This window comes from Rhinolophus hipposideros (genome assembly GCF_964194185.1).
Source record: "Rhinolophus hipposideros genome assembly, chromosome: 18".
In the NCBI taxonomy this organism is placed as follows: Eukaryota; Metazoa; Chordata; class Mammalia; order Chiroptera; family Rhinolophidae; genus Rhinolophus; species Rhinolophus hipposideros.
In genome coordinates this window covers 52,521,922-52,540,609 of record NC_138064.1, presented here as the reverse complement: position 1 = coordinate 52,540,609, position 18,688 = coordinate 52,521,922, and the positions used below count along the sequence as shown (strand labels likewise).

General features: G+C 39.8%; 1 protein-coding gene across 2 annotated transcripts in view; it reads left to right on the top strand.

The window, feature by feature from the left end:
- VPS41 (VPS41 subunit of HOPS complex) overlaps positions 1–18,688 on the top strand; it is a 162,311-nt gene that overhangs the window by 114,523 nt on the left and 29,100 nt on the right. For both annotated transcript variants that reach the window (XM_081079906.1, XM_081079907.1), the window contains 8 exons: positions 3,694–3,755; positions 5,165–5,246; positions 8,165–8,257; positions 11,278–11,405; positions 12,840–12,984; positions 14,845–14,886; positions 15,033–15,083; positions 17,583–17,720. In XM_081079906.1, the coding sequence (XP_080936032.1) occupies positions 3,694–3,755; positions 5,165–5,246; positions 8,165–8,257; positions 11,278–11,405; positions 12,840–12,984; positions 14,845–14,886; positions 15,033–15,083; positions 17,583–17,720 (741 nt within the window). The remainder of the gene's footprint in view (positions 1–3,693; positions 3,756–5,164; positions 5,247–8,164; positions 8,258–11,277; positions 11,406–12,839; positions 12,985–14,844; positions 14,887–15,032; positions 15,084–17,582; positions 17,721–18,688) is intronic.

Here is an 18,688-nt window from a genome sequence, read left to right as displayed (position 1 = left end):
TTACTTTTCAATAATTTATAATGAAACTGAAAATGATTTGAAAAGAGCAGATTCTTCCTACTTTTTAAGAATTTATTTCAAACTAATTCTTCAACCTGTAAGGTCAAAATACTTCATTTTATTGAATCAGTTTCTGCTTGTAAACAAGAAACTTGGACACCTGCTAGGAGATAGTTTTAGGTAATTTGGAAACTGGATTTGTGAAATACACTTTAAATACAAAGCTTTCCAGTTATGTGTAGGGAAGTTTCTTTAAATCAGGTAAAATCATATTATCACAAAATTTATCAAGAGTGGTTTCATAAAAGGAGATTGATTCAGTGTCTCCATAATAACAGACTCAATTGATTTTGTTATGGAAACTAATCTAGGAAATCAAATACATTTTTATTACATTTGGACTCTGGAAAAAATACAGTGACTGAAAGCCCATTTCTGTGCTAACTGTGACAGTGACTGTGCAGCTGGAAAACAGGGAAGAAATCTTGTCTTCTGTGTGAAGGCTCCTTAGAGACCATCTAGCCCAGGACCCTTGTTTACAGATGAAAACTAGAAGCTTAGACTTTTATGGAAATTTGGGTTTCAGCACAAATTCCTTCTGCCTACACTTTCCCTACCTTAGACTTCTCTGTAAAACTCCACATAAAAGCATGATTGCTTGTACATTTTGCTTGTACAGCAAAATAATTGAGAAGCTAAATGGAGGATAAAGAACCAGAGCATCTTGTTTTTTTCTTCATACAAACTTGTGGAGAATAAGTAAGGATTATCTAGAAATGGAGCAGACGTCAGTCCCACCAGTCGAGTAGTATATGTGATGGTGCAGAGAAGTGAAACCGCTTGGCCTGCTTGGTTATAAGGGGCTGTGGAGGAATTTATGCATAGACAAGAGTTAGATCCTGAAGGGCCGTGTGTAATTAGGAGCTTGCCTCTATCTTGGAACCTCCAGAAGAAGAGTTTAAGCTTTTAGTGCCACATCAGGAAGATTCTCTAATGGAGATGGGGGCCAGAGGCCGGCCAGCTGAGATGGGATTCAGTGAGGTATGATCCCCATCTTGGTATGGAGGTAGAAGTGATGAGACTTGCAGAGTCAGTAGGAATGGAGCGGTGAAGATAGATAGAAGACATGGTCAGCTGGGCTTTTTTGGACTTGGTGACGGGCTCTGTGTACACAGGAGAGTGAGAGTGAGAATGAGAAATCTTTGGGCTTGGGCCTCCAGTGGATGGTGTGCCACTCACTGAGAGAGAGACAGAGAGAGACTGAGGCTGCAAGGAGGAGTTGGATCAGTGGAGCAGCGGTCGGGGATTGAATTCTGGTTTTAGCCACCTGTGGGACATCCTAGTGAAGATCAGGAAAGGGATCTGGGCCCAAAGATAGATTCACGAGAGTCATCAGCAAACAAGGATCAGTGGAATGTGTGTGTGTGTTTGGACCAGACCACGCAGGGCAAGTGTGTAGTATTAGACAACCGAGGACCATAAATGGAACCATTGGAAACACTGACATTCAAGGCATGCCGCGTACAAAACAGATTTGGAACAGCTTGAATAAGGTCATGTCGTGGGAGCTGAGAGGAGAGAACTTCAGGGGAAAGAGATTTAAATGCTTAAATGGTTCAGGTTAGCAGGTCAAAAGTAAGATAAGTTCAGCTAGACAGTTGTGCATTGAGTTTGGTAATATGTAAGTGACTTGTGAATTTTCTGTATATGTATCATTTATTCTCAACATTTCCTAGGGCCTGAAAAGTGAATAGGATATTATGAGGTAAAGTTCAGTGTTGACTATTAGGGTAGTTGTGAAGTGGAAAAGTGTAAAGACGTGACCGGGGGCTATGACATCATGGGAAAGTTGGTGGTGATGGTGGGTATTTTATATAAGAGAGACACTTACATGCTTATGCTAAGGAAAAAGAGAAAAACTGGGGTTGAAGTTAAACATGTACAGAGAAAGAGAATGAGTGACAGAATAAACTCCACATGGGGAGGGGGCTTGGCATAAGGAGAAAGGTTGGAGAAATTGGCTCTGCAAAGGAGACGTTCTCTTCTCTGAACTTGAACAGAAAGATTCTCCATTGATACTGTGATATGTGGTCATTTTCAGAGAAATAAAGTTAGGCACCCTTTCTTCACTCTGTAATTCCTATAGATTTGAAATATGAATCCTACATAGTAGTCATTAAAGTCAAAATATAATAACACTAAGAACTATGGGTATTTCCCTTCACTCTTAGAATGGGCGTGTCCTATACACTGATTATGCATAGACTTTTTTCTCCTGGCACAGTGCAGTTTCATAACCAGATAGACAAATAGAGACATGAACTGCTGCCATATCTGCCAGCCACAAAAACTTTTATGTACATAAAGTAGAACTTAAAATCCAAGTTTTGTTACATATGCTGAGTTTGAGCTCCTCATGAAAATGCTGTGAGGTAAAAATATTTCCTAAGAGGAGTCGTGGGAAAGTCAAACAAGAGCTCCCACGTCTCTGCTGACACACCACCCCAAATCCTTTCAGAACCTAGGTAGAATAAGTGACTGAACATGAACACTCTGAAGCTGGTCAGTTCACTGCTTTGAGGCTGTTTCCTCATCTGTAAACTCATGGGTTTGAATTATCATATTTTGCCGTGTATATGCGCTCGCATGTATAATGAACACCCACATTTTTGGCACAGACTTTCAGGGAAAAAATTTTTCGTTTTACTTTTTTTATTCAAATTTTTATTTGTTTACATTTAGGTACTTGTTTTTCTGGATTATAAAGGAATTTTAGCATTTATTTTTTTAACATATTTTGGTACAAGAAATGTTATGTAACAAATAATTACAAAACACAAGAACAGATACAAGATACAAGAAATTGTATGTACTGGTAACAAATTCATGATTTTTAAGCATTAGAAGGCCAAGAACTCTTTGTCGTTGCAAGTTCATCTTAAGTTCAACAAAGCCGATTATCTATTCCAGGGTATTATTTTTCATACGGATATCATTGCGGATTTCGAGTTACACTTTTAACTCATAAGCATAAATAAAAGAAATAAAACACATTTATATACCTAGATATGGTATTAATACTACCCATGTATAATGCTCATCCTTATTTTTCCCCTCACAAGCTTGGGCAAAAAAGTGCATTATAGACAGCAAAATACATGTTTTTTTCTGAGCTCATTTTCACTTGAGTGTTAACTTTAATGTTGCCCTTTAGTTTGATGTTCTCTCGTTGTGTTTTTCTTACCACATTTCTTCTGAGTTGGTACAGAGGAGACAGGTAGCTCACATAATACAGATGAAAGCATAAGAAACAATTTTATATCCAGTGACAGCATGAAATTGTTGGATCATGTTTCTAATATTTGAAGATTTCTTTTATAGAAAATCTCTTAGAAGGGGTTAGGTTAGGAGCCTTTAAAATAGTAACATTATTTTTTAAAAATTGCAAATTCTAAAATTTGTGAAAATACAAGTATTTAAATATGCTTAGGAAAGAAATGAGCATAATTACAGAAATATGCTTAATGAAAAAAAAAAACACGAGCATAATTCCAAAAGCAAACTTAGATGTATAAACAGGTTCCAGTCAGTAGTGCTGATAGGACCCTGATGTCATGGCCTACTCAGAAACTGAGACTCAGCTTTTCAGTTGTTCCAGTTAATTATGAAATTCCTTCATTTAATTTTCCATAGGACATTGGCTTGGCATATATAAACCACCTGGTGGAGAAAGGAGAGTATGACATAGCAGCACGGTAATGACATTTTCACCATTACATGCTACTACAAATAGAATTGATTAATGTTAATAAAAATAAGGCATTCTTTGCAGTTGTCAGACTTTTTTACGTCTTGCGAATGGATAATTTTCTAATATTATTGGTTTTAACCACAGAATTGGTATATGTGTTATTTACCCACTTACTGTCTCATTGTCACCAAACAAGAAATACTTTTCTCATTACTTAATGAGAAGAGTGTAAAGAACCATGATTTTACTCTTTTTATAAGCTAACAAACTAGCCTGCCACAGTTTCAGGGGTATTGGCAAAAGACGTAAGATTCCTGGGTCAGAAGCACAGACTGTAGTAGCCAAATTACCAGCCCTTGTGCCAGACCTCACAGCCCCAGTTCTCAGCACAACACAGAAAGGGCCAAGTGACCCTGCACAGCCAGTGGGTTGTGTTACAGGAGAGGGACACTCAGCTTTGGGTATCTGATTGTTTTATAATAGGCAGTGAGCTTGCCTGCCCTTGGCTCCAGAGAAAGGTGTTATTTTCATTATATTGGACAGTAAACAAACCTGCCCTTTGCAGGAGGGAGACACTATCTGGATCCTCTGATTTCTAGGACTTTTCACACCACAAGCCTCCTTAAGAAGACAGTCCAGAGTAAGGACAGTCAGTGCCTCTGTTCACAATTCAAGCAGGATTGTCTCCCCAACAAGAGGGAGGCAATTGAATGGAAGTGATCAGACCCCAGCCTCCTGGTTTGCAGGGGTCTGTGGTGGGCAGAAAACATACATGTTATGCAGTGGTCGTGTGGGTCTGTCATGTAAGTGGCTTCCCCTGGAGTTGTGTGGTGCCTGCCTGCGGGACTCCATGTCTGTGGCAGCCCAGGAGGATAGCCTTCAGTCCTGCTTTTGGTCCCCTGAGATTTAGGGAAATATGTTTCATTGATGTGCAAATTGAGTAAGGTTTTATTCATACATAAACACTTGTCCAGATTGCGTACTATGATAGGATCTAATTTTCTGAAGTCTGATTTTGTAGTTCATTGTTTAAAGCCTGACGGGAAGTGATTTAAATTGGCACTTTAGGGTAGGATGACATTTATTCCCCAAACCAGCAGTTGCTCATCTGGATCAATAGGAAACTCAGAACAGGAAAATCATGGAGCAAACTCCTAATTGTAGTCTTCTGAAAGGTATTCATCTTTATTTGTAAGTATTTTGTAATAGTTTTCATGATTTTCATCAACCTTGTATAGGCAGTCAAGTGAGTATCAGTAACACCTTTATGTTCAGTGGCAGTTGAGGTACAAATTTGACAATACTCTGAGTTGAGAGATTTACCGAAACCACTATGGGAAATGTGTAGTTATTTTGTCTCTGTTTATTTTTTCACTTAAACTTTCTTTCTCCCTGGGATGTTTTTGCTGCCAGAAAGTGCCAGAAAATTCTTGGGAAAAATGCGGCACTTTGGGAATATGAAGTTTATAAATTTAAAGAAATCGGACAGCTTAAGGTAAACATAACTTTATTTTTAACTATTAATGTTTGTATGTAGTATATTAATGCAGGCATATCTCAGAGTTACTGTGGGTTCAGTTTCAAACCACTGCAATAAAGCAAATATCTCAAAGTGAATCACATGGCATTTTTTATTTCCCATAAAAGTTGTGTTTACATTATACTGTAGTTTAGTAAATGTTGCAGTGGCATTATGTCTAAAATAAACAACATACAAACCTTAAATTAAAAATTACTTCATTGCTCAAAAATGATGACCGTCATCTGAGCCTGTTGGAAAAATGGCAGTAATAGACATGCTCAACTGAGAGTTGCCACAAACCTTCAATTTGTAAAAAACACAGTATCTGTTAAGTACTATAAAGCAAAGCACAATAAAACGAAGTATGTGTGTATTAAGATTGAAATAAAATTAAGACAATAGTAAGTAGTTAGTTCTTTATTGGGAAGAGAATATTATCTCAGCCAGGAAGAAAAATTAAACTTTTAGAAATTAGTTTCAAAATATAAATGTGGTTTATATTTTATATATGTAAAATATATACATATATGATATATTATATAAATGATGTGTTCGCTTTCGTATCTCCTTCCAATTCTGTGTTCAGATGAAGTTTTCGTGTTCTTTTTAATGAATGTGGAAAATAGGTATAGTCTCATCCACTGGATTATAAGACATGAGGGTGTGTTTTTTCTTCAAATTTACTTAAGATTAATGCTTTTCTCAACTAATAGTTTATTTGCTGGAACATAAATGGAAAAGCTTTATCATGTAGCTCTAACAAATAATTTTGATACTTCATTTTTTTTAACCTTGCAACTTGGTGCACAATATCCAAATCCATCAATTACTCCTATGTTTAAAACATTCTTAAATTTTTTTTTCCTTTTCGTAGTCCTTTACACTTCTGCCTTAGAGTTATGAATATGCTTTTCAGAATTCAAAATTACTCACCTGACCAGCCCATGACTCCTTCGGTGCTTGCCCCACAAATGTACTCTTCCCTGAGAACCCCCCCCCCCCAAGGATACTTCTCATCACGTTAATTGGACTGCTTCTGGAGAATCTTATCCAGTCCTGTGGCCATATTTACTCTGGTGGCTCCATAACCCAGACCTCTCTTTTGAATTCCATCTGTGCTGGAAGTGTGTGATAGCCATTTCTCCTTGATATATATATATATATATATATATATATATATATATATATATATGTATATATATATACACACACACATATACATACACACACACACACACACACATACTGCTGATAAGGATCATCCAATTATGTGAATCCATTTTTTCCCTCATTGGGTCCTTCTTTTAATCTGTGCTTATGACATCACATTATGCCCATTCCTCCAGGCTTAATAGTTCAGAGCCACTGTTTTGGTGAGCCCATCTGACTTACCTTATTCTGTTTAATCTCCAGTTCTTGTTAGTTTACCTTGTCAGTATCATCAGTTGGTCCTCTCCTCTTTCCTTCTGGTACAGTTGCCTTAACTCTTGATAGAGCTACAGGCAGACTCGATCCAGAGTTAGCTGTTTAAAAAATAAGTGTGCTGTTCTCACTTCCCAGATATCTGCTGTTTCCCTCCTGCCCATAGGATGAAATCTGAATTCCTTTCATGACCTTTCTTCACCCTCCTCTCCGGCCTCATCCCCCTTCAGTGATCCTCCTGTCTCACCTCCCTGAATACAGAGTATGCATTCATGGCTCCATTCCTTTGCTCATGCTGCCCCCCTACCAGGGTACCCTCCACCATCTTTCTTTACCCAATAGACCCAGGCTTCTGTGAACTCTGCTTCAGGATGCAGAGTTTGCTACAGCTCCCTGTTAATCCCTTTTTTGTACTAGTACCCACATAATATTTCACTTGGCTGTTGAGATGTCTGTAGACCTTCCTTTTGGGACTAAGTCCCTTTGAATGGTGATTTTCGTGCCCAGTGCACTGCAATAATTTAACAGTGTGTAGACATATGACACTTAACATAGGACTGAAGTAGCTGAAGAACACAAGATGATTGTGAAATGTGCAAAAGTTGATATTTCTAATTGAAGAAAAGGAAGTTGAATAGATTACCTTTCTTCTCGATTAGTTAAGAAGTTGACTTTTATCATCTCTGTGACCATCTCCTTCCTGTTATTTAGATTTTCATTAATTCATCAAGAAAACCACAGATGCAGGTTAACCTAGGGAAATTTTATTCATTCATTCATACATAAATATAGCTCATGTAAAAATACATTTTTACTTTACATTCATACTTTAAAAAATACATTGTAATGTGTTACAAGAAAGTACAGTTTATTTGAATCTTTTCTCTTCACAATGATTTTCCAAAGTACTTTGTTGGCTTAAATTTTAAAATTGAAAGTATACTTTTAAATGGATAAAGAAGTTGTGGTACATATACACAATGGAAGACTATTCGGTGTTAAGGAAAGATGATATAGGAGCATTTGTGACAACATGGATGGATCTTGAGAGTATAATGCTAAGTGAAATAAGTCAGACAGAAAAAGCAGAGAACCCTATGATTTCACTGATATGTGGTATATAAACCAAAAAGAACAAGACAAACAAATGAGAAACAAAAACTCATAGACACAGACAATAATTTAGTGGTTACCAGAGGGTAAGGGGGTGGGGGGTGGGTGATGAGGGTAAGGGGGATCAAATATATGGTGATGGAAGGAGAACTGACTCTGGGTGGTGAACACACAATGGGATTTATAGACGATGTAATACAGAATTGTACACCTGAAATCTATGTAAATTTACTAACAATTGTCACCCCAATAAATTTAATTAAAAAAAAAAAGTATACTTTTATATTTTCTGCATAACTTGATTACAGTTTTGTTTTACAACTTTTTAAAGGATTTTTTTCTTTTTCCTTCCTTAGGCCATTAGTCCTTATTTGCCAAGAGGGGATCCAGTTCTGAAACCACTCATCTACGAAATGATCTTACACGAATTTTTGGAAAGTGATTATGAGGTATGGCATTCTGATTTGGTCATATTTACTTGTTCTCAGTAGAAAATGTTAAGAAATTTAGAAAAATAGTATAATGGAGCAACTGATTTAAAGTTACTGGATTAGCAATTTGTGTGTGGTAGATGAAACTGAGGCAGATAAACACCCCTGATAACTGATGTTTATGTAGATGGTGAAAATCACTAATCCACGCACATTTTGAAGACTTCCTTTAAGTTACCTCCTAAATAGAGCTAAAGAAGGAAGGACTCAGTCCCATTTGGGGATTGAGCAGCTGCTGCTCTTGATGCTTAGACTACTCCTCAAGGAATCAGAGCTTTCCAATGTGTGAGACTCAGAACCAAGCTTGCCAAAGGAGGATAAAAGAGAAATTGAGGGGGCAGGAATGGGCAAAGGGATTGGAAATCACCTGTTTGCTTATTGATTGAGGAGAAAGGAGCATATAGAGTGCTTAGCTACTGTACGCTCTGCACTTTTTCGTGCTTACTGTGGTACTCCCAACAACACTATAAATAGCAACATCCAATTTTACAGATGAAGAAACTAAAGGCTGAAGACATTAAATAACTTGCCCAAGGCCATGCATTTAATAAGTAGGCATGCCTGGATTGTAATTTAAGTTTGGTGTTTGCATGCACCCAAAGTGGGTTATACTTTTTAAAGTTCATTTAACGCACATTCTGTTTACTGCCTACTGTATTTCAGGAGTGTGCTGGGCACTGGGCATACAGATATGAGTACAGCAATGCCCGTTCAGCATTCAGGCATAGTCTGAGTCTCACCCAAGCGTGGAAACCAGCGGCTCTCGACTGCGGCTGGTTTCTTCCCCAGGGAACGTGTGACAATGCTGGAGACACTTTTGGTTGTCCCGACTGGGGAGTTGGTACTACTGTCATCTAGTGGGCAGAGGCCAGCAGGAATGCTATTACATGTCCCACAATGCACAGGAGAGGCCCGTGTGACAAAGAATGATCTGTCCTCAACAGTCTGCACTACTGAGATGGAGAAACTCTGACCTAAACAGAAATGTTACTATATGATATGCTGGGTGCTCTCATAAAGCTGTAAGTGGAGTGTTGTGGGTAAGATCAGCCCATTTCCCCATCTGACCACAGGGAAGGCTAAGAGTTCTTGCGGGCAGGTTCTGTAATAGCCAAGGCTGGTAAGCTCTGTTTCAGAGCTGTGACTGGGGACGTCCCCATAAACCAGGGGACGTAACTTATTCTCTAGCTTCCGGCCAACTTCAGTGTTTTTGGTAACAGTGGCTCCATCTTCAGTCCTTAGGAAGCTCAGAGCCCTGAACTAGCAGTAAGTTCCCGTGTTTGGTGCCTCACAGTATGTGTAGGTTGTCTGCTGTTGCCTTCCTTTTTATTCTGGTGTTAGGCTTTAAGGACAAGGAAGACTTTACTTACAACTTTCCTCTTTCCCCTGAGAATGTTAGGTGGCTTGCAGAAGGGTTAATATACAGAAATTGAAAGAGGTGATCAGACTAGGGGGTGAGTAATAAAAGGAAGTCTTGTGTTTTGAGTGCCTACTGAGTACTAAACACCTTGTTAAGATACTTTTTTAACCAATAATTGATTCTGTTTAAGGAGCATAATATGCAAACACTATGTTTCAACTCTGAGATGATTGTGAGATCTTGAGATCTGAAGGGACCTTTCAGATACTGAGACCTGCCACTATTTGGGTAGAAATCTTTTTCAGACTTTTTAAGTCTTATGAATTGCTCAGTCTTAAGAAAGTAGAAGCTCTATCCAAACTATCATTTTGGTTCCGAGAACATTCTGATGTTCTGATTCATAGTTTCATAACTACATCATGTATACTTAGTGAGTCCCTTCCCTGCATGTCGCAGGTCAAACTGTAGTCGTTCTCATGTGTAGGAAGGTCGCACTGTGAGTGGAGATGTGCAGCCCGCCGGTCTAGTCTCCTGCCATCCTTCCTGGGCGTCACGTTAGGAGAAAGTGCGTGGGACTTTAATAGAGACTGTGTTCCTGATTCTCCCATGATTTTCTTCTTACCAAATCCTGGTACTTTACAGAAGCAAATTGTACCACGCTATTTTCATCTCTAAATATCATTTAAACAAATTCAAAGGAGTTCATTAAAGCATCAGTTGAGTTATTTAATGTTAATAATGATTTTTTAATAATATAAATATTTTTACTTCTATTTGCTGTCTTTTGAATACACCCTAAGTGTTTTTTTTCTAAAAGTTGTCAAGGATCTGTAAGTAAACTACTCTACTGTATTTTGGCTCTACTATAGAAAACCTGAGGGCGACCGTCGGGAATCAGGAGGGCAGAGACTGCCCAGGATACTGGTCAACAATCGGCCATGGGAGAGAAACAGGATCCAGTCAGACAATCTGGGATTTTCTCTCAGAACCACAAAGTTTGAGATCCAGAGCTAGTCAGGGTAATGGCTAGGGGATAAGACTTGAGCCAAAGTCCCAAATCCCCGAACAAAACTCTTTAGAGGGAGGAGTGGAAGGAGGACAAAGATGGCGACTTGCTGGGGGTGGGCTGCCCAGCGATTCCCCTGTAGGAAGGAGATGCGGTGCGTGGTTGTGCTGGCTGTGGAGCCCTGACCTGAAGGACGTAGGGGGTCGGGGGAGAAGGGCTGACTCGGCAGTGCCTGGAAGAGGTTAGCCATTCAGCCACGTGTTGTAGTCGGGCCAGAATGAGAACAAAGCGAGTCAGACCTGCACTCTGTGTGGTGGTGTTTTATTGGGGAGCAGGGGGCCTTTCTTACTTGTGCATTTCATCACGTGAGAACCGAAGTGGAAGGCGCAGCCGGCTTCTTGGAGTGGTAATGGAGATCAGCGTGCAGTGTTTCTCTGCCTCGCCTCGCCACCCCCAGCCCATAGTCTGAAAACTGGTGATACGTTTAGGGACTGAAGTTTTCATCATAAAATTATTTTGTCTGTTTACATAAATACTTTTAGGTATTGTCACAACTATTTGGATTGTTACCCTGTATAAAGAGTTTTCTTCCTCTGTCTTCTCCTTGGTTAGGGTTTTGCCACTCTGGTCCGAGAATGGCCTGGAGATCTGTACAACAACTCAGTAATAGTTCAAGCAGTGCGGGATCACCTGAAGAAAGACAGTCAGAACGCAACCCTGCTTCAGACCCTGGCAGAACTGTGAGTGTAATTTAGTGCTTTTTCCCCCAAATCAATCTGCATGGAAAGTTTTTCGTATTTGAGATCTGGCGAATTCTGAATGGGGAGGACTCAGAGGAGGGAGCCTTTTATACCATTTTCCTATATTCACTCCTAGTAAAAACCTCGTGTAAACCTTCACTGAACAAGTAGGAGCTGAGGAAAATGTGTGAAACTGTACAGTTGCGATTTCATGTATTTCCCAGAGAAGGAACTCCTCAGTGTGCAGCACATGGCAAAGGAAGGGGTTCGGGAGGGAGGGGTGGTGCTGCGTCTTAGATGACGCGGGCCAATTGGTTTCCTGTCAATCAGTCTCTCAAACGTCAGGTTTCTTATCTATAAGATCTTAGGTAACAGTTCCTTTTGGGATGATTCTAAGGCTTACATGAGAAGTCATAATCGAGAACTAAGGTAAAGCCTGGCACTGAGTCAGGGTTCAGTAAATGGAACCTTGGTTAATATTTTTCATATTTACTGGGCTTTCACTGACCCAGGTTTTGTGCTATACGCCTGTGATGCAGAGATAGCTGAGATATGCTCATGCCTGCAAAGAGCTTTGCTCTAGTGAAACAGAAGCAAACTGCAAGTAGTCTTGGGAGGACTGTTCTTGCTTCAGCCCCTTCTTGGACTACCCCCACCTCAGACCAGCCCCTTGCCCATCTTATATCTTTTGCCTAAGACCAAGAAAGACACCAAAATGGCCTAGAATTCAGGATTGTTTAAGACTTTCCACAGCGGGAGTCGTGTTTGTGGTATTCTAATTGAAACACTATTCATTTTCTTCTAGAAATATTGTTCTAGATATTCCGGGGATTCTGTAGTACTAACAGGGTACTGATAACACTAATAATTCTGTAGTGCTAACACTGCACTCACACTACAGTTGTAGGTTCAGTTGGCTTTCAGGAACTGGCGTAGGGAATTAAGGAATGTGAAAAACATGGTTTCAACAGGAAAACACATTTAAGTTTAATGCAGCCCCCTTACAAACCAGCTTTTGGAATATCGCCCATTTGTCAGCTGAACACTGCTTGTAAGAATTTGACCTGATTTTTCTACTACCAGAATAAGAATTTTCTTCATTATGGAGAAAATAGGTTTGTTTTTGTTTTATTTATTTATTTTTTTGCCTGGTATATGGATTTATTTCAAAAAAAAATTTAAGAATTTCTAAGAAAGAAAATGTTTATTACTTGAATGGTGTAAATTTTGTAAAATTTTGGTGAGACAGGAAGCAAGTTTCTGAGAAAGACTTATTGGTTACATGTAGTTAAACCAAGGAATAGTTTTCCAAATAAAGTTAACCCATCTCTCTAAACATGTTTTTCAGTTGTTAAACATGATTTTCATGTGTGTATGTGTATGTTTAATTAGCAGTATTGATGAGCATTAATGTAAAAAATTTTTTATTACCAGGTACACCTATGACAAAAACTACGGCAATGCTCTGGAAATATACTTAACATTAAGACATAAGGATGTTTTCCAGCTGATCCACAGGCATAACCTTTTCAGTTCTATCAAGGATAAAATTGTGTTATTAATGGATTTTGATTCCGAGGTAATGCTTTTTTATTTTAATACTTATAACTTGTTTTTACTATTCCAAATTTTTAGTAACTAGACGTCTACCCAAATGCTAGAGTAGTTAATAAATCACATAGCTTGGCTGTGTGCTGATCATGTTCTGAGCACTGACACGCGTTAGATATTAGTTGTTTAAAAAGTTGGCATTCAGGAATCCTATACTTGATGTGGTTATTCCATAAAAATAATCATAATTTGATGTGGAACTTTTGAAATTATGTGTGTGAGTGATGTAATTTTTTAGTAAGACAATTCACATAATTCATAGAAACAACAAAAAAAAACTATCCAGATGCTTTGGCTCGTTCAGCCCTCTTAATTATATGTCCCAGAGTTAAAACTTGAAGTAAACTTCTATTTTGATCCATATTTTGTGATTTTATTCCTTGGCATTTAAGATTTAGCATGTAGAGTTTCCATTGGTCTCAGAGGATGCTTGTGTCCAGGACCTGGGGGATGTGTTTCTTTTATTGTGGGACAAATTTGAATAGTGGATTGCTTGACTGATGAGGGCACCCACGCTCCACAGCTCCCAAGGCCTCTTGTCAAGAGGTATCAGCTGTGTGTGCGTTTGTGTTTGTGCGTGTGCGTGAAAGTAAAAGAAAGCTAATAGCAAGTGCTAGTGATTCAAATTAAAAGGCTCATAAAACACAGTCATTCTTATTCAGAAAATTGAAATTTAGACAAAGAACACAACCGTAAGGCTCCCAAAGAGTTTCTTGCAGTTTTCTGGTGGTTTTGTTTTGTTTTTTAGTGTAGTTAGGAGTATTCTGTGCTATTTCCTAGTCCTCACAAACTTCATTGAAATAGCGAAATAAACCTTTTTTCTGAGCAATGCTTTTAGCTCATTTTTCATGCTGAACGAGTCAAGTCCCTAGAACTACACATCTGAACAGAATGAGTGCAGGTCTCAGGAAGCTCAGGCGCATGGCTCTGCTTCTCTGGCCGAAGATGACAGAGGCGGATGTGCTTATATAAGTATTAATTACCTTTCCCCATAGCCAGTCTCCTCTTAGGCCTCTTCCTCTCCACCACTCACCTGTCTTAAGAGCCTACTTTTGCATATGTAGCTTTGGAAAAAAAATATGAAGGAGCTGAAATTAATTGCTATTAAGAGTAGGAACCCAAGTTAAGGAATCACAGAGTTTTCTAATTAGAAAATATCTAAAGAATAATCTACTCCAACATTCTCATTCTTCAGAGGAAAAACTTTTTGGAGCAGACTGCTAAGTAGCAGAACCAAGAACAGACCCCAGGTTTCCTTAACAAGGCTCAGTCTCTGGGCTGTGTTCCCACTATGTCTTGTTATAATACAAACACGGTATAATTTGCATTTCGTTAGTATCAAAGGAAGCTGAAGTAAATTCTAAAATTACATAAGCTTTATATCATTCTGAAACTTTAGGTATCTTATTCTGGCTCATATCCTCTTCTCCACATAAGACTAGCTGCTTACATCTGTGAAATCTATAGTGGGACTCATTCAATAATCAGCGGCCAGAAGAAAAGCTCCTTTTTGTACTAGGAACAATGCATTCTCCATAACTACCGAGAGTGACATCAGGGAGGCTAGAATATGTGTAGTCAAGATATTTTATATTTCATGAGTTATCATTGCAAAATGCATAGACCTCAGATAGAGGCCCATTTTAAAATGCATTCTTTTATATCACTTACCAGTGATTGTAAAGCCAAGGACCTCTTTATGTATGGAAAATAAGCCCTCTGCTTTTAACTGTGACAGCATATATAATGCATTGTGTTCAATGTTCTCTTATATGGCAAATTTCAATGACTGGCTTTTTTTTTTTTTTTTTTTTTTTTTTAATTTCAGAAAGCTGTTGACATGCTTTTGGACAATGAAGATAAAATTTCAGTGAGTGTCTTTTGTTTTTATATGTGTTACCAGATGAGTATCTGGGACCACTTATAGCCAGGAAAAGACGAGGCATTTATCAGGTAATTTTGCAGCTATGTTTGCGTCCTTATAACTCTACGTTTAAAATTACATTTTTTATCTAGATTAAAAAAGTAGTGGAAGAATTAGAAGACAGACCAGAGCTGCAGCACGTGGTGAGCATGACATCATCTTCTGATTCTCTAGCGGGGCATGTCACCTGTCAGCACTGGGGGAGAATTCTAATTACGTAGTGGGGCGCATCACGCTTCAGCACGTGGGGAGAATCCTGGAGTGGGCTCCTCAGGTTACTTCTCCTATAGGAGGTTTGACCACAAACAGCAGTCTAAAATTCTTTAAATGTGGCCTGTGCTCTGAGTCCAGGTTAGGAATTAATTACAGATCAGGCACTTTAATTTGAATCAATTGAATTATGATTTTTAGAAAGTTATCGTGTTTTTATGTTACCAAATTGTGCCTGAGAGTAAGCACCTTCCTTCTGTAGTTACCACTTAACATAATGATGGCATAAATCACACCACCACAGAATGGTCAAGAAACAGAGCCTCATTTTTTGTCCCTCACGACGCTAGCTAATCCCACTTCTCTCATGTAGTCTTGGTGGTGATGCTGTTAAGACCCGTTATGTTTCTTGGGGGGATACTTTGATTCTCTGCATTGTTGTCATAATGGGAGTAAAGCCAGAGTAGATGTTTTCTGTCCTTTAAAAATTATAGAAGAAAAGGCTTCAATGAAAATAGGCATTGTTCCTGTAGGACTATGGGTGTCAAATAGCATGGGCAGTCTTGTATCATTAACCACCTTTTTACACCCCAGGAGAAGGCTCTGGGAATATTTTATTCAAAAGTTAAGTTTTGTGCAGAAGCTGTTGCTATGTTGTTTATGATTGGAAATCTCAAGATTACCTGCTGATCAGGCGAGGTGCCTCTCTCCGGGCCACGTTGGGGTTTGTTGATGAAGCAGTGACTGCTGGCCTCCTTGTGTCATGACACAGGATCACAGGCCCTGGGTGTCTGTGTGACACTAATTAGAGCAGTGGTGAAGTTGCGGCAGAGCTCCCGAAAACGGCTCACCTTCTCGTCAGGTCATGTAACATCTCTCTAAATTTGCCTGGGCGGATGTGACAGAGCCTTCCTGTCCTGTTTGTTCTCTGGGAAATGGCACCGCGTGTCCAGCTCCCACATTGACCCAGGGGACAGGGGTGGACCTGGAGTTCTGTGTGACTGCTCTTCTGCCACCGCTCTCCCCTCTTGCCTTGGGGAGACGTGAACAGTTAACCTGAGGAGTGGTTCTCAGCGTGTGGAGGTTGTGTTAGGTTCCTGTAGTGACCAAACACCACAGTGAATGTCAGGCTTCACCGGGCGGCGAGATGCTCTGTTTCTTTGGCACCAATCCACTCAGAGGGGGCGCACTTCCTGTGAAGGGTGTGATTAAGTCTTTCTGCCTGGGGCGGGGGTGTCATGGGATGTTTGTTGACATTTAACATTCACTGAACATTGAACGTGATTTCCAACTTCTGTGTAACGTATTGATAAACTTAATGTTGCCTCTGAGTACAACGTAAATTACTCACTTCCTCTGAGGTCCATTAATTTTTTCAGACAGCTAGGGAAAGGAATCAGTTTGAAAATTGGTTTAGAACACCTGTACACTTCTTGACCTTCACGTTTTAGTTTTGTTTTTGGTGTCACCAGCATAGGCAACACTTCACTGCACCCGCGGCTTCTCAGTAATCCTAACGGAGAAGAGGCAGAATGCAGGAGAGCTAACTGGGTACTTGCTGTTTGCGTTTTTAAGGACATATTTACCCCATGATTCTAGCCCCTTTTATATAAAGGCAAGAATTTGTATGATCCAGGAAGACCACTAATCGAGCTTTTTATTTCTGAGGCAAAGCAGATGATGTCACAACATTAACAAGTGCAGCTGACCCTTGAACAATGCAAGGCTTACCCAGAGTTGAAAATCTGTGTGTAACTTTTGACTCCCCGAAAACTTAACTACAGTGGCCCATCTGTATCCTGGGGGGCTTGGTCCCAGGACCCCGCAGATACCAAAATCTCCAGATTCTTAAGCCCCTCATGGGAAATGGCATAGAATAATGTATACAGCCAGCCCTCCACTTCCGTGGATCCCCAGCCACAGATCGAAAATACTGTTTGTGATCTGCAGTTGGTTGAATCCGCAATTGCAAAGCCTGGGGCTACAGAGGACTGTGTATTTACTGAAAAAAATCCACATGTAAGTGGAGCCACACATTCAAACCCATGATGAATGTTCAAGGGTCAAGTGTATGCCATTAGCATTTCTGGGGCTTAGGGCACGCCTGGCCTGGTGCTGAGTGATTGCCAAAGGGTAACTCATCTAATGAGATTTTTGCACATAAAGAGATTCAGTCACAGAGAGGTTAGTGACTTGCCCCAGGTCACCTAGGTGGTGAGTGGTTGAGCTTGGTCACTCAGGGCCATTCTAGAGAGAGTCAGAATTTCCTCGTTCTCACAGAGAGATACCTCTTTCACATACAGATTTTTTTGCTGAAACTTGCTTCCCACTACCCCTGTCTCCAGAAGTTGTTTAGAACTGAAAACAGCAATGTTAGCAGGTACTGCTTTTCTTATTTTGATGTTTATGGTTTATTCCTTTGTTCTTTTCAGTATCTGCATAAGCTTTTCAAGCGAGACCATCATAAGGGGCAGCGCTACCATGAAAAACAGATCAGCCTTTATGCTGAATACGATCGGCCAAACTTACTTCCATTCCTCCGAGACAGTACCCACTGCCCCCTTGAAAAGGTGAGTCACAGCTGCCCCCTTCACACATGTCAGGTGAAGAAGTTGGCGTTGTGGGTAAGCTGTTGCTTTTCCAGTCTTCCTGTCTCTGCTCGTCCAACCCTTTCAAACGATAGCCTGAGCGGTAGGTTTTGCTGGGATGTTCTGATGAGAAGTAGAGTTCCTGCTGGATTAGATTTTGGGGAGGAGCTCACGTGTTTCTGTGCCAGGTTAATTGGAATAAAGGTTTAATCCGGGGTCTATTAGCCAGTCAGCCATCAAGCAGAAATGATGTCAGGAGTGTGAGTCCTTTTATCAGACTCACTTCCAAGTCTGATAAAAGCGGGAGACATGGACTGTCCCCAGCATGAGGCAGTGACTCCAGAGGATGACTCCAGGTGGATGACTTAGGCCCCACACCGTCTGCTCTAAATGTCCACCAGTGTGTTTCTGTATTTCTCCATCCTTCCACATTTTATTTCTCTATCACTACATTCCATTATCATTATAATAAATGCATATACTAGTCTCTCTATCTTGTAAATTCTTCAAGGACGAGGATTTTGTCTCACTCGTTTTGTTGAACCCAGTAGCCTGCGCACATTAGACACTTTCTAAATGTTTGTTACATCTTGAGTGAATAAATGACTACATACGAGGTTCTAGTTATGGCTGAATAGGAACTAGTAAGTCTTATGAACCTGCTGTTTCAAAATAAACTCTAGTACTTGTGTGAAGGTACTAAAAACTGGGCCATTTAAGGCCATCAGTGTTGTTTCCCTTGGTTCTCGATAACACCTGGAATGCTAGCGCACATCTATAAGGGTCTTACTAGATTCAGATGGCCAGATAACAGGCACTGTTTAATCATTGTGTGTATCAACAAAACATGAGTTCTGGACCCAGAAGAGATAAGTGCTCAGAAGCTGGTTAGTAACATGCAGCGTACGTGCACACACTTTATAGTTGCTTCACAGCTCATGGTGATTAAA